The 16,549-nt window shown below is 43.0% G+C and overlaps 1 protein-coding gene across 1 annotated transcript in view; it reads right to left on the reverse strand.

Moving 5' to 3' along the window:
* LOC133548265 (ephrin type-B receptor 2-like) overlaps positions 1-16,549 on the reverse strand; it is a 74,394-nt gene that overhangs the window by 30,218 nt on the left and 27,627 nt on the right. Inside the window, exons 7-10 of the mRNA XM_061893582.1 lie at positions 15,724-15,791; positions 12,485-12,598; positions 12,179-12,426; positions 3,410-3,625 (exon numbers count right to left, since the gene is read on the reverse strand). Coding sequence (XP_061749566.1) covers positions 3,410-3,625; positions 12,179-12,426; positions 12,485-12,598; positions 15,724-15,791 — 646 coding nt within the window. The remainder of the gene's footprint in view (positions 1-3,409; positions 3,626-12,178; positions 12,427-12,484; positions 12,599-15,723; positions 15,792-16,549) is intronic.

A 16,549-nucleotide genomic window follows, 5' to 3' on the forward strand; every position in this document is an offset into this window, starting at 1 on the left:
GATTGGAGAGCTAGCTAGGAGTTAACTCCTCTTATTGAGTCTGTTTAGTTGATTGGAGAGCTAGCTAGGAGTTAACTCCTCTTATTGAGTCTGTTTAGTTGATTGGAGAGCTAGCTAGGAGTTAACTCCTCTTATTGAGTCTGTTTAGCTGATTGGAGAGCTAGCTAGGAGTTAATTCCTCTTATTGAGTCTGTCTAGCTGGTTGGAGAGCTAGCTAGGAGTTAACTCCTCATATTGAGTCTGTCTAGCTGGTTGGAGAGCTAGCTAGGAGTTAACTCCTCTTATTGAGTCTGTTTAGCTGATTGGAGAGCTAGCTAGGAGTTAATTCCTCTCATTGAGCCTGTCTAGCTGGTTGGAGAGCTAGCTAGGAGTTAATTCCTCTTATTGAGTCTGTCTAGCTGGTTGGAGAGCTAGCTAGGAGTTAACTCCTCTTATTGAGTCTGTTTAGCTGATTGGAGAGCTAGCTAGGAGTTAATTCCTCTTATTGAGTCTGTCTAGCTGGTTGGAGAGCTAGCTAGGAGTTAACTCCTCTTATTGAGTCTGTCTAGCTGGTTGGAGAGCTAGCTAGGAGTTAACTCCTCTTATTGAGTCTGTTTAGCTGATTGGAGAGCTAGCTAGGAGTTAATTCCTCTTATTGAGTCTGTCTAGCTGGTTGGAGAGCTAGCTAGGAGTTAACTCCTCGTATTGAGTCTGTCTAGCTGGTTGGAGAGCTAGCTAGGAGTTAACTCCTCTTATTGAGTCTGTTTAGCTGATTGGAGAGCTAGCTAGGAGTTAATTCCTCTTATTGAGTCCGTCTAGCTGGTTGGAGAGCTAGCTAGGAGTTAACTCCTCTTATTGAGTCTGTTTAGTTGATTGGAGAGCTACCTAGGAGTTAACTCCTCGTATTGAGTCTGTCTAGCTGGTTGGAGAGCTAGCTAGGAGTTAACTCCTCTTATTGAGTCTGTCTAGCTGGTTGGAGAGCTAGCTAGGAGTTAACTCCTCTTATTGAGTCTGTCTAGCTGATTGGAGAGCTAGCTAGGAGTTAACTCCTCTTATTGAGTCTGTTTAGCTGATTGGAGAGCTAGCTAGGAGTTAATTCCTCTTATTTAGAAAAGTATCGGAATACATTTTGGTATCGGTACCGGTACCAATAGATTGTTATCTGGACATTTCTAATTCGAACACAGTGTTACTGTTCTAACCGTGTGCAATGTCATAGTGGCCAAAAATATGAAATATAATTGTAAAAACATTTTTTTAAATGCATACTTAGACCTACTGCACAACTGTGTTTTAATGCTGGTCACTATGGTGGTACTTAATGAATACTTAGGTCTACTACACTACTGTATTTAATGATGTCATGATGGTGGTACTTAATGAATACTTAGGTCTATTACACTACTGTATTTAATGTTGTCATGATGGTGGTACTTAATGAATACTTAGGTCTACTACACTACTGTATTTAATGTTGTCATGATGGTGGTACTTAATGAATACTTAGGTCTACTCCACTACTGTATTTAATGTTGTCATGATGGTGGTACTTAATGAATACTTAGGTCTACTACACTACTGTATTTAATGTTGTCATTATGGTGGTACTTAATGAATACTTAGGTCTACTTCACTACTGTGACTATGGTGGTACTTAATGAATACTTAGGTCTACTACACTACTGTATTTAATGTTGTCATTATGGTGGTACTTAATGAATACTTAGGTCTACTACACTACTGTATTTAATGTTGTCATGATGCTGGTACTTAATGAATACTTAGGTCTACTACACTACTGTATTTAATGTTGTCATGATGGTGGTTCTTAATGAATACTTAGGTCTACTACACTACTGTATTTAATGTTGTCATTATGGTGGTACTTAATGAATACTTAGGTCTACTACACTACTGTATTTAATGTTGTCATGATGGTGGTACTTAATGAATACTTAGGTCTACTACACTACTGTATTTAATGTTGTCATGATGGTGGTACTTAATGAATACTTAGGTCTACTACACTACTGTATTTAATGTTGTCATGATGCTGCTACTTAATGAATACTTAGGTCTACTACACTACTGTATTTAATGATGTCATGATGGTGGTACTTAATGAATACTTAGGTCTACTACACTACTGTATTTAATGATGTCATGATGGTGGTACTTGATGAATACTTAGGTCTACTACACTACTGTATTTAATGTTGTCATGATGGTGGTACTTAATGAATACTTAGGTCTACTACACTACTGTATTTAATGTTATCATGATGGTGGTACTTAATGAATACTTAGGTCTACTACACTACTGTATTTAATGGTGTCATGATGGTGGTACTTAATGAATACTTAGGTCTACTACACTACTGTATTTAATGTTCTCATGATGCTGGTACTTAATGAATACTTACGTCTACTACACTACTGTATTTAATGTTGTCATGATGGTGGTTCTTAATGAATAATTAGGTCTACTACACTACTGTATTTAATGTTGTCATTATGGTGGTACTTAATGAATACTTAGGTCTACTTCACTACTGTGACTATGGTGGTACTTAATGAATACTTAGGTCTACTACACTACTGTATTTAATGTTGTCATTATGGTGGTACTTAATGAATACTTAGGTCTACTACACTACTGTATTTAATGTTGTCATGATGCTGGTACTTAATGAGTACTTAGGTCTACTACACTACTGTATTTAATGTTGTCATGATGCTGGTTCTTAATGAATACTTAGGTCTACTACACTACTGTATTTAATGTTGTCATTATGGTGGTACTTAATGAATACTTAGGTCTACTTGACTACTGTGACTATGGTGGTACTTAATGAATACTTAGGTCTACTACACTACTGTATTTAATGTTGTCATTATGGTGGTACTTAATGAATACTTAGGTCTACTACACTACTGTATTTAATGCTGTCATGATGGTGGTTCTTAATGAATACTTAGGTTTACTACACTACTGTATTTAATGTTGTCATGATGGTGGTACTTAATGAATACTTAGGTCTACTACACTACTGTATTTAATGTTGTCATGATGGTGGTACTTAATGAATACTTAGGTCTACTACACTACTGTATTTAATGTTGTCATGATGCTGCTACTTAATGAATACTTAGGTCTACTACACTACTGTATTTAATGCTGTCATGATGGTGGTTCTTAATGAATACTTAGGTCTACTACACTACTGTATTTAATGATGTCATGATGGTGGTAGATGGAAAGGCAAGGTTTAGTTAAGGCTGTACTTGATGTGGTACTCAAATATGTACTTGACTCACAAATGTGTGTCATAATTAAATGTGTACTTGTACATATTTGAGTACCACTGACCTGCTGAGGTTGTTCCCCTTAAGAAGACATAGAAAGAGGAGATGGTGGAGAAGTTCTCACCAGGGCGCTGGTGTAGGTGGGGTCCGAGGTGTCGTCCTCCAGGAAGCGTGAGAGGCCAAAGTCGGACACCTTGCACACCAGGTTGCTGTTGACCAGGATGTTGCGGGCGGCGAGGTCACGGTGAACGTAGTTCATGTCAGCCAGGTACTTCATGCCCGAGGCGATGCCACGCAGCATGCCAACCAGCTGGATGACGGTGAACTGCCCGTCGTTTTGCTGGGAAGACACACACACACACACACACGCACGCACGCACGCACACGCACACACACAAACACACAGACAGTGTCACTCTTTTTAAAATCTAGAAACATGGTCTTTTTCTTTAGCTTCTTTTCCAAGAAGTTTTCAGAATGAGACAACCTTTCTAGTCCCTGCATGCCAACAAGAATGAGACAACCTTTCTAGTCCCTGCATGCCAACAAGAATGAGAAAACCTTTCTAGTCCCTGCATGCCAACAAGAATGAGACAACCTTTCTAGTCCCTGCATGCCAACAAGGATGAGACAACCTTTCTAGTCCCTGCATGCCAACAAGAATGAGACAACCTTTCTAGTCCCTGCATGCCAACAAGGATGAGACAACCTTTCTAGTCCCTGCATGCCAACAAGGATGAGACAACCTTTCTAGTCCCTGCATGCCAGCAAGAATGAGACAACCTTTCTAGTCCCTGCATGCCAACAAGGATGAGACAACCTTTCTAGTCCCTGCATGCCAACAAGGATGAGACAACCTTTCTAGTCCCTGCATGCCAGCAAGAATGAGACAACCTTTCTAGTCCCTGCATGCCAACAACAATGAGACAACCTTTCTAGTCCCTGCATGCCAACAAGAATGAGACAACCTTTCTAGTCCCTGCATGCCAACAAGAATGAGACAACCTTTCTAGTCCCTGCATGCCAACAAGAATGAGACAACCTTTCTAGTCCCTGCATGCCAACAAGAATGAGACAACCTTTCTAGTCCCTGCATGCCAACAAGAATGAGACAACCTTTCTAGTCCCTGCATGCCAACAAGAATGAGACAACCTTTCTAGTCCCTGCATGCCAACAAGAATGAGACAACCTTTCTAGTCCCTGCATGCCAACAAGGATGAGACAACCTTTCTAGTCCCTGCATGCCAACAAGAATGAGACAACCTTTCTAGTCCCTGCATGCCAACAAGAATGAGACAACCTTTCTAGTCCCTGCATGCCAACAAGAATGAGACAACCTTTCTAGTCCCTGCATGCCAACAAGAATGAGACAACCTTTCTAGTCCCTGCATGCCAACAAGGATGAGACAACCTTTCTAGTCCCTGCATGCCAACAAGGATGAGACAACCTTTCTAGTCCCTGCATGCCAGCAAGAATGAGACAACCTTTCTAGTCCCTGCATGCCAACAAGAATGACACAACCTTTCTAGTCCCTGCATGCCAACAAGAATGAGACAACCTTTCTAGTCCCTGCATGCCAACAAGAATGAGACAACCTTTCTAGTCCCTGCATGCCAACAAGGATGAGACAACCTTTCTAGTCCCTGCATGCCAACAAGAATGAGACAACCTTTCTAGTCCCTGCATGCCAACAAGGATGAGACAACCTTTCTAGTCCCTGCATGCCAACAAGGATGAGACAACCTTTCTAGTCCCTGCATGCCAACAAGAATGAGACAACCTTTCTAGTCCCTGCATGCCAACAAGGATGAGACAACCTTTCTAGTCCCTGCATGCCAACAAGGATGAGACAACCTTTCTAGTCCCTGCATGCCAACAAGAATGAGACAACCTTTCTAGTCCCTGCATGCCAACAAGAATGAGACAACCTTTCTAGTTCCTGCATGCCAACAAGAATGAGACAACCTTTCTAGTCCCTGCATGCCAACAAGAATGAGACAACCTTTCTAGTCCCTGCATGCCAACAAGAATGAGACAACCTTTCTAGTCCCTGCATGCCAACAAGAATGAGACAACCTTTCTAGTCCCTGCATGCCAACAAGAATGAGACAACCTTTCTAGTCCCTGCATGCCAACAAGGATGAGACAACCTTTCTAGTCCCTGCATGCCAACAAGGATGAGACAACCTTTCTAGTCCCTGCATGCCAACAAGAATGAGACAACCTTTCTAGTCCCTGCATGCCAACAAGAATGAGACAACCTTTCTAGTCCCTGCATGCCAACAAGGATGAGACAACCTTTCTAGTCCCTGCATGCCAACAAGGATGAGACAACCTTTCTAGTCCCTGCATGCCAACAAGAATGAGACAACCTTTCTAGTCCCTGCATGCCAACAAGAATGAGACAACCTTTCTAGTCCCTGCATGCCAACAAGAATGAGACAACCTTTCTAGTCCCTGCATGCCAACAAGAATGAGACAACCTTTCTAGTCCCTGCATGCCAACAAGAATGAGACAACCTTTCTAGTCCCTGCATGCCAACAAGAATGAGACAACCTTTCTAGTCCCTGCATGCCAACAAGGATGAGACAACCTTTCTAGTCCCTGCATGCCAACAAGGATGAGACAACCTTTCTAGTCCCTGCATGCCAACAAGAATGAGACAACCTTTCTAGTCCCTGCATGCCAACAAGAATGAGACAACCTTTCTAGTCCCTGCATGCCAACAAGGATGAGACAACCTTTCTAGTCCCTGCATGCCAACAAGGATGAGACAACCTTTCTAGTCCCTGCATGCCAACAAGAATGAGACAACCTTTCTAGTCCCTGCATGCCAACAAGAATGAGACAACCTTTCTAGTCCCTGCATGCCAACAAGAATGAGACAACCTTTCTAGTCCCTGCATGCCAACAAGAATGAGACAACCTTTCTAGTCCCTGCATGCCAACAAGGATGAGACAACCTTTCTAGTCCCTGCATGCCAACAAGAATGAGACAACCTTTCTAGTCCCTGCATGCCAACAAGAATGAGACAACCTTTCTAGTCCCTGCATGCCAACAAGGATGAGACAACCTTTCTAGTCCCTGCATGCCAACAAGGATGAGACAACCTTTCTAGTCCCTGCATGCCAACAAGAATGAGACAACCTTTCTAGTCCCTGCATGCCAACAAGAATGAGACAACCTTTCTAGTCCCTGCATGCCAACAAGAATGAGACAACCTTTCTAGTCCCTGCATGCCAACAAGGATGAGACAACCTTTCTAGTCCCTGCATGCCAACAAGGACAGTGACCAGCAGTCCAGCTCACTGCTTTCAAAACAAGCTACACAACATACTCCTAAGACAACAAACAACAATAAAACATTTCAAAACAGAATCCAAATCTGAAAAACATGTTGCACAGCAGATCTCCATCACAGTTCAGCAAGTTAATAAAGTGTTGAGAGTTGAAGTAAGAGCAGAGTTTAGGACAATAAGATGTCCAGCTGCATCTTGTCTTTATTAATTATGACACAGACGCCAGCTGGCAAAGTTGAACCTGCTCTTAAGAAGTACTTTGTCATGAAAAGGCAGCACAAGAAGACAAGAGCTTCCAGTTCAGCGACAGATGTCCCCTCCTAAAGAGCTTCTAATGACGTCTGCACCTGCATGCACCCCCACTCACCTGCATGCACTCCCCACTCACCTGCATGCACCCCCACTCACCTGCATGCACCCTTATTCACCTGCATGCGCCCTCTTGCACTTGCATGCACCCCCATTCACCTGCATGCACCCTTATTCACCTGCATGCACCCTTATTCACCTGCATGCACTCTTATTCACCTGCATGCACTCTTATTCACCTGCATGCACTCTTATTCACCTGCATGCACTCTTATTCACCTGCATGCACCCCCACTCACCTGCATGCACTCTTATTCACCTGCATGCACTCTTATTCACCTGCATGCACGCTCATTCACCTGCATGCACCCCCATTCACCTGCATGCACCCTTATTCACCTGCATGCACCCTTATTCACCTGCATGCACTCTTATTCACCTGCATGCACTCTTATTCACCTGCATGCACCCTTATTCACCTGCATGCGCCCTCTTGCACTTGCATGCACCCCCATTCACCTGCATGCACCCTTATTCACCTGCATGCACCCTTATTCACCTGCATGCACTCTTATTCACCTGCATGCACTCTTATTCACCTGCATGCACTCTTATTCACCTGCATGCACTCTTATTCACCTGCATGCACCCCCACTCACCTGCATGCACTCTTATTCACCTGCATGCACGCTCATTCACCTGCATGCACCCCCATTCACCTGCATGCACCCTTATTCACCTGCATGCACCCTTATTCACCTGCATGCACTCTTATTCACCTGCATGCACCCCCATTCACCTGCATGCACCCTTATTCACCTGCATGCACCCCCATTCACCTGCATGCACCCTTATTCACCTGCATGCACTCTTATTCACCTGCATGCACTCTTATTCACCTGCATGCACTCTTATTCACCTGCATGCACCCCCACTCACCTGCATGCACCCCCATTCACCTGCATGCGCCCTCTTGCACTTGCATGCACCCCCATTCACCTGCATGCAGGTGCATCCTGCAGAGAAGAAGAGGGCCGTCATGCCGCTATGCAGCCATGCTAAGCCATATTAGCATGCATGCTTCAGTAGCCTACTTCTGCTTCATGCTCTGCTGCTCCTCAGAGTCCACTCAGGCATCTTCTCCTCACGCACACTGCCTATGAAGCTCCATACATGATGTCTCAAAGGGCTGCACGCTGCCTATGAAGCTCCATACATGACGTCTCAAAGGGCTGCACGCTGCCTATGAAGCTCCATACATGACGTCTCAAAGGGCCGCACACTGCCTATGAAGCTCCATACATGACGTCTCAAAGGGCTGCACACTGCCTATGAAGCTCCATACATGGTGTCTCAAAGGGCTGCACACTGCCTATGAAGCTCCATACATGGTGTCTCAAAGGGCTGCACACTGCCTATGAAGCTCCATACATGATGTCTCAAAGGGCTGCACACTGCCTATGAAGCTCCATACATGGTGTCTCAAAGGGCTGCACACTGCCTATGAAGCTCCATACATGATGTCTCAAAGGGCTGCACACTGCCTATGAAGCTCCATACATGATGTCTCAAAGGGCTGCACGCTGCCTATGAAGCTCCATACATGACGTCTCAAAGGGCTGCACACTGCCTATGAAGCTCCATACATGGTGTCTCAAAGGGCTGCACACTGCCTATGAAGCTCCATACATGATGTCTCAAAGGGCTGCACGCTGCCTATGAAGCTCCATACATGATGTCTCAAAGGGCTGCACGCTGCCTATGAAGCTCCATACATGATGTCTCAAAGGGCTGCACACTGCCTATGAAGCTCCATACATGATGCATGGCTTCTCTCGGCCAATTAGCTGTTGTTGCTTCCTTCCATGTGGATCATCCTGGCCAAAAGTAGCAGAAAGTCTGCATGACACATCACAATCACAGGTGTGTTCCTTCCAGCACCAAGTGTTTATGCAATAAGATCCAGGGCGTCACGGAACCACCTTGCCTGGCAAAGATGACTTTTTATCCAGACCGGAGCCTCACGCCAGCTTCCTGGCTGACAAACCCACATTTCTCCTGGCCGTGGATACTTTAGCTACACTCAGGTGCTCCTTGGGGCTTTCATGTCAACAATGTGGAAATAATGAATTCACTCATGTCAATATTCATGAGGACGTACACGCTAGGCCAGGGGTGTCCAAACCAGGGCCCGCGGGCCAATTCCAGCAATGTAGACCAGGAGGCGGCACCACTTTAACACGCAAGTAAACAAATGTTTACATGTTCCATTTAAATGCTTGTGATATGTGTCGCCATCTGCTGGCCGAGGTCAGTAACACAGGCCTCGTCTACTTTGTACCAACGACAGCAGGGGACTCCAAACTTCTAGACTGGGGGGCCGCATTGGGAGAAGATATATTTGGCCAGGGGTACACACATATATATATATATATATATATATATATATATATATATATATATATATATATATATATATATATCAATCAATCAATCAATGTTTACTTATATAGCCCTAAATCACTAGTGTCTCAAAGGGCTGCACAAACCACTACGACATCCTCGGTAGGCCCACATAAGGGCAAGGAAAACTCACACCCAGTGGGACATCGGTGACAATAATGACCCAGTGGGACGTCGGTGACAATGATGACTATGAGAACATGATACTGTGATACTGATGATGCTGATGACTATGAGAACATATGAGAACATGATACTGTGAAAGATCAATCCATAATGGATCCAACACAGTCGCGAGAGTCCAGTCCAAAGCGGATCCAACACAGCAGCGAGAGTCCCGTTCACAGCGGAGCCAGCAGGAAACCATCCCAAGCGGAGGCTGATCAGCAGCGCAGAGATGTCCCCAGCCGATACACAGGCGAGCAGTACATGGCCACCGGATCGGACCGGACTCCCTCCACAAAGGAGAGTGGGACATAGAAGAAAAAGAAAAGAAACGGCAGATCAACTGGTCTAAAAAGGGAGTCTATTTAAAGGCTAGAGTATACAAATGAGTTTTAAGGTGAGACTTAAATGCTTCTACTGAGGTGGCATCTCGAACTGTTACCGGGAGGGCATTCCAGAGTACTGGAGCCCGAAATGAAAAAGCTCTACAGCCCGCAGACTTTTTTTGGGCTTTGGGGATCACTAATAAGCCGGAGTCCTTTGAACGCAGATTTCTTGCCGGGACATATGGTACAATACAATCGGCAAGATAGGATGGAGCTATATATACCTTGTAGATTGTTATATAAAACAAGGTGTCACGTCTGTGCCGCATCTTGATGCGCGAAGTTGTCACCCCAGGGATGCATAATGACCAGACAGGCAGGATTGCAGGTGAGAACTTGTTTAACATAACAAATGATAAAAGAACACTGACAAAAAGGCAAAATAAAGCACGTGCCTACGCAGGGGAAGCTAACGCTAAACTTAGCAGGAGACAAAAGTCCAAAAGGTGACGTGCTGAGCGCACTTCAAGCTAAGACGGAACTTAGCACAAATACAGTATATATACATATATATATATATATGTATATATATATATATATATAAAGCAGAGAAACAAACGTGACTGTTGCATATAGCAAACAAAGGACCAAGGAGGAACAAAGGAATCAGGTGGGCTTAAATACACAAACATAATCACAAACAGGTGTGTGACAGGAGCCCGTGAGGAGGAGCAAATTACGTTACCATGGTGACTAAAATAAACGAGGAAGTGCTCAAATACAGGGATCGGCAGAGTCCAGAAATAAACATGATCAAAAACATATCAAGAGGCAAAACCATAAACAATCTGTGTAGCAGATCGTGACAAAAGGTTAAGTTTTGTCAGTGTGCCGTGTGTTACCCAGAAGCAAACTGTGTTAACCTTGTAGATTGTTATGGTAACTATAGGTTAAGTTTTGTTTGTGAGCCATGTGTTACCCAGAAGCAAACTGTGTTAACCTTGTAGATTGTTATGGTAACTATAGGTTAAGTTTTGTTTGTGAGCTATGTGTTACCCAGATGCAAACTGTGTTAACCTTGTAGATTGTTATGGTAACTATAGGTTAAACTTTGTCAGTGTGCCATGTGTTACCCAGAAGCAAACTGTGTTAACCTTGTAGATTGTTATGGTAACTATAGGTTAAGTTTTGTCAGTGTGCCATGTGTTACCCAGATTCCCAGAGAGGAACAACGTTAATTTATGTTTGATGAAACATGATTATATTTATCAGTGTATGTATGTATATGTACTTGTATATGTACAGTATGTGTATATGTATGTTTGTACAGTGAATGTATATGTACAGTATGTGTATATGTATGTTTGTACAGTGAATGCATACGTACATGTATGTGTATATGTATGTTTGTACAGTGAATGTATATGTACAGTATGTGTATATGTATGTATATGTACTTGTATATGTACATGTATGTGTATATGTATGTTTGTACAGTGAATGTATGTGTACATGTATGTGTATATGTATGTATATGTACTTGTATATGTACAAGTATGTGTATATGTATGTTTGTACAGTGAATGTATGTGTACATGTATGTGTATATGTATGTATATGTACTTGTATATGTACATGTATGTGTATATGTATGTTTGTACAGTGAATGTATGTGTACATGTATGTGTATATGTATGTATATGTACTTGTATATGTACATGTATGTGTATATGTATGTTTGTACAGTGAATGTATGTGTACATGTATGTGTATATGTATGTTTGTACAGTGAATGTATGTGTACATGTATGTGTATATGTATGTTTGTACAGTGAATGCATACGTACATGTATGTGTATATGTATGTTTGTACAGTGAATGCATACGTACATGTATGTGTATATGTATGTTTGTACAGTGAATGTATGTGTACATGTATGTGTATATGTATGTTTGTACAGTGAATGTATGTGTACATGTATGTGTATATGTATGTTTGTACAGTGAATGTATGTGTACATGTATGTGTATATGTATGTTTGTACAGTGAATGTATATGTACAGTATGTGTATATGTATGTATATGTACTTGTATATGTACATGTATGTGTATATGTATGTTTGTACAGTGAATGCATATGTAAAGTATATGTGTGTATGTAGTGTATTTGTGTATGCAGGTAGGTATGTGGGTAAGTAGCAGTGTGCGACTAGTATTGCACAGCTGGTCCCGGCACGATGGTACAGGAGCTTCCTCGCAGGCGCGGTGAGGAAAAGAGTGCGTGAAAAGAGTGAGGAAAAGAGTGCGTGAAAGGGGCCCGTCTCACCCTGAGGAAGGAGTCCAGAGATCCGTTCTCCATGAACTCGGTGACGATCATGACGGGGCTGCTCTTGGTGACCACGCCCTCCAGGCGGATGACGTTGGGATGGTCAAACTGGCCCATGATGCTGGCCTCGCTGAGGAAGTCCCGCCTCTGCTTCTCCGTGTAGCCCGTCTTCAGGGTCTTGATGGCCACGAACATCTCCCTCTTGCCGGGGAGCCTCAGGTTCCCGCTGCACACCTCGCCAAACTCCCCTGTTGAAGAGGCGGTCAAGCTGTGGCCTCCATCTTGTGTCCTGTCAGCTTTCATTACCTGCGCCGATGACCTGCTCAATCTTCACGCAGGATATGTCGATCTCCTTGGCGAACTCCCGCACCGCCTCGTTGGGGTCCTCATACGTGAACGGATCAATATAGATCTTCATTCCTGGAGTCACTTGGAAACAGGAAAAAGAAACTCAAATATTTGATTGCTTTCTCCATTTCTTTTTTTTTTTCTTTTTGTTTTACAGCAAGGATGTGCTGATGGATCAGCCACCGATCAATTTTCTGGAAAAGATTTACATATTTCAATGTTGATCACAAAGGCCGATACTTTTATGACGTAATCATTTTTAGTCCCCTGGCTGACGAGCTAGCAGCTAAAAATGTATCTGTATACACAGTGTGGAGCCGCTCCCCCAAGTTAATAATAGTCACCTCTGTTACAGCAAAAGACCTGCACTTTTTAGCATCTTAAGTATCGTGAGCAAGTACCGTATTTTTCGGACAATAAAGCGCGCTTAAAATCCTTTCATGTTGTCAAAAATGGACGGTGCGCCTTATGTACATATTTACTTTGGTTGTGCTTACCGACCTCCAAGCAATTTTATTATGTACATGGTGTAATGACAAGTGTGACCAGTAGATGGCAGTCACACATAAGAGATATGTGTGGACTGCAGCTTGAAGCCCGTTTAATAAATGATGCTAGCAAGTACCTGTAAGCAAGCAAGACCAAAACGTTGATGTTTCATTGAGATTATAGAACATGACACACGGCACTCAAAAACCTGCCAGAATGTTTTAGTATGATTTTGGTAAGCTACAAAAACCGGAACCGGTTGATGCATGGTCAGAGCATTACGACTACCATAGTCAGACGTACTGTGCTTCAACACTGGGTATTATTGTGCTGTGTTTACGAGGACCCCAAAGGGCACCTATGAGGAGACACTATCTGGTGTTTTATTTCACAATAGTATGCAAAATGTAACTTTTCTCACCTCTTGGTACCTGCTGATGTGTATTTGAGATCTGCAGAAGTCCCCTAAATTTGCTGGAATGTTCTTATGGTTTGAATAGGTTGAAAGATGTGGGATTGTGCAACTCGGAAAAATTTCCCATTGGGAACTTCCTGGAAATTTGGGAATTTGGGGAAAAGCAGGCTTTTTGGGAAAATGATTAGGAGCATGAATGTCCTGAATGAGTGGAATTAGTTGGTGTTGGAATTGTTTGAATCACTCAAAAAATGTTGAATTAGTAACAGTTTTTAATTGAGAAATTCCTGGAATTTCGGGAAAACTTAATCTTTGTTTGGAATATCAGGAATTTTTTGATGGTGGGATGATTGAAAAATGTGAAAGGAGAAGTCCAACTGAAGAAGGCTGGAAATAGGTTACTAAAATAGGTGAATTACTGGAAATGTGTTGAATGTGAAAAAATTGGCACATTCACACAATAATAATAATAATAATAATAGATTATTTATTTGGTGTAGAATATTTTATGTGAGAATGTTGGATATTCACACGATAATAATATGAATAATAATAATATAAGATTTTTTTGTTATGTCATAACTTTTATGGACAGAATTTCTAGGCGCAGTCAAGGCGTTGAGGGGTTCTGGTTTGGTGACCGCAGGATTAGGTCTCTGCTTTTTGCAGATGATGTGGTCCTGATGGCTTCATCTGACCGGGATCTTCAGCTCTCGCTGGATCGGTTTGCAGCCGAGTGTGAAGCGACCGGAATGAGAATCAGCACCTCCAAGTCCGAGTCCATGGTTCTCGCCCGGAAAAGGGTGGAGTGCCATCTCCGGGTTGGGGAGGAGACCCTGCCCCAAGTGGAGGAGTTCAAGTACCTAGGAGTCTTGTTCACGAGTGAGGGAAGAGTGGATCGTGAGATCGACAGGCGGATCGGTGCGGCGTCTTCAGTAATGCGGACGTTGTACCGGTCCGTTTTGGTGAAGAAGGAGCTGAGCCGGAAGGCAAAGCTCTCAATTTACCGGTCGATCTACGTTCCCATCCTCACCTGTGGTCATGAGCTTTGGGTCATGACCGAAAGGATAAGATCACGGGTACAAGCGGCCCAAATGAGTTTCCTCCACCGTGTGGCGGGGCTCTCCTTTAGAGATAGGGTGAGAAGCTCTGCCATCCGGGAGGAACTCAAAGTAAAGCCGCTGCTCCTTCACATCGAGAGGAGCCAGATGAGGTGGTTCGGGCATCTGGTCAGGATGCCACCCGAACGCCTCCCTAGGGAGGTGTTTAGGGCACGTCCAACCGGTAGGAGGCCACGGGGAAGACCCAGGACACGTTGGGAAGACTATGTCTCCCGGCTGGCCTGGGAACGCCTCGGGATCCCCCGGGAAGAGCTAGACGAAGTGGCTGGGGAGAGGGAAGTCTGGGCTTCCCTGCTTAGGCTGTTGCCCCCGCGACCCGACCTCGGATAAGCGGAAGATGATGGATGGATGGATGGATGGATTTTTTTGTGTAGAATGTCTTATATGGATGAATGTTTGGACATTCACACATTAACAATTATGATAATAATAATAATATACATTTTTGTTGTAGAATCTTATATGTGTGATTGTTGGACATTCACAGAGTAATAATGTTATTAAGAATAATAATAATAACAACAAATAGATGTTTTTTTGGGGTGTATAATCTTATATGTGAGAATGTTGGAGATTCACACAATAATAATACTAATACTAATGATAATAATAATAATGCTGGACATGATGTGTATTACAACAAGCGGCCCTCAGAGAGCAGCCATGACTGAGATGGGGCCCCCCATGAAAAGAGTCAATATTGAAGTGTGGCGAGGAGGAAGGGATGATGGATGAAAAAGAGGAAGTGATGATGGATGAAAAAGAGGAAGAAAGGTATTTGAAATGAAAGTGGAGTGGAAGTTTGCCGGTCCAAAAGAGCAGAAATGTAAATGAGCCGTGTAGTATTTTCCAAATGAGGTTTCACATCATTGTTGAGGATTTGTTTTGGGCTCCGTGAGAGTTTCATCTCCAGAGCGGAGCGGAGACATCTCACGGATTCAGAGCGGCCATTTCAATCTTTCATCACTGCCAAGCGACTATTAGCATGCTAGTGGCGTTAGCGTGAGGGAACGGCTGACCTACTTTGGCAACAATGGCTTTGGCTAACAGCGGCGTACGCAAGGAAGGTGTCGGCTTTTCATTCTGGGAGGGGTGGAGCATGCAGGCTGGTAGCCATGGAGACAGGTGTGCAAGGCGGTCGTCATGGAGACAGCTGTTGCAAGCGTACTCACTGTGGCCGCTGGTGTAATGCTGCAGTTTGTCCGTGTACTCCGAGTCCGCCCTGTCCAAGCCACGCCTCCTGGGGGACAGACAAAGAACTCTAGCGCCGGCAGACAACAGTTGGGGGGCCGGGGGAAGGGGAGGGGCCAACATCTCTTTGTTGCTTTCCCTTGCGCTCGTCACAGTTATACTGAAAGGCAGCCATCTCACAAAGCCGCAGAAGTCCAGAAAGATGTCAACAATTAGGATGTTGAAGATGTAAATACATCCTCATCATCTCTACAGAAAACTCTAGTTGCAGTTTGAGGACAAAAACATGCTATTTTTACAAGAATGTATTAGAGTTGCGTGATAAAAGTAGTCATTTGACAAGAAACAAGTTTTATGGAGAAAGTAAGTTTCTATGTGAAAGAAGTTTATGAAAAAATGTGCAATTAAAACATGTGTAATATGAGACTAATCCTAGTTCATCTTGATTGTGTGTACTTTGTAAAGTTCACAGACAAAAATGTCAACAATTACAAAAACCAAATGGACATTTTGAAAGAATAAAGTCGCAATTTGGCACAATAACCAGCATTGTGAATTGGAAAAAAGTTATATTAAAAAAAAATAAACTCACTTTTCTGATCATTTTTTATTATCATAAGTCTAATGTTATTTCCAGATTTCAGAAGATTTAGTAAAATGTTTCTAAAATGATAGAAATAAAGAAAACATTAAAAACTAAAAGTCCACATTTTACAAAAAGAAAGTCAGAATATTTATTTCACGATCATTTTATAAACATATGGCACTTTTACAATAACATTGTTAGTGGAAGAAGAAAGATGTTTT

The sequence above is a fragment of the Nerophis ophidion genome, linkage group LG02, assembly GCF_033978795.1.
Source record: "Nerophis ophidion isolate RoL-2023_Sa linkage group LG02, RoL_Noph_v1.0, whole genome shotgun sequence".
In the NCBI taxonomy this organism is placed as follows: Eukaryota; Metazoa; Chordata; class Actinopteri; order Syngnathiformes; family Syngnathidae; genus Nerophis; species Nerophis ophidion.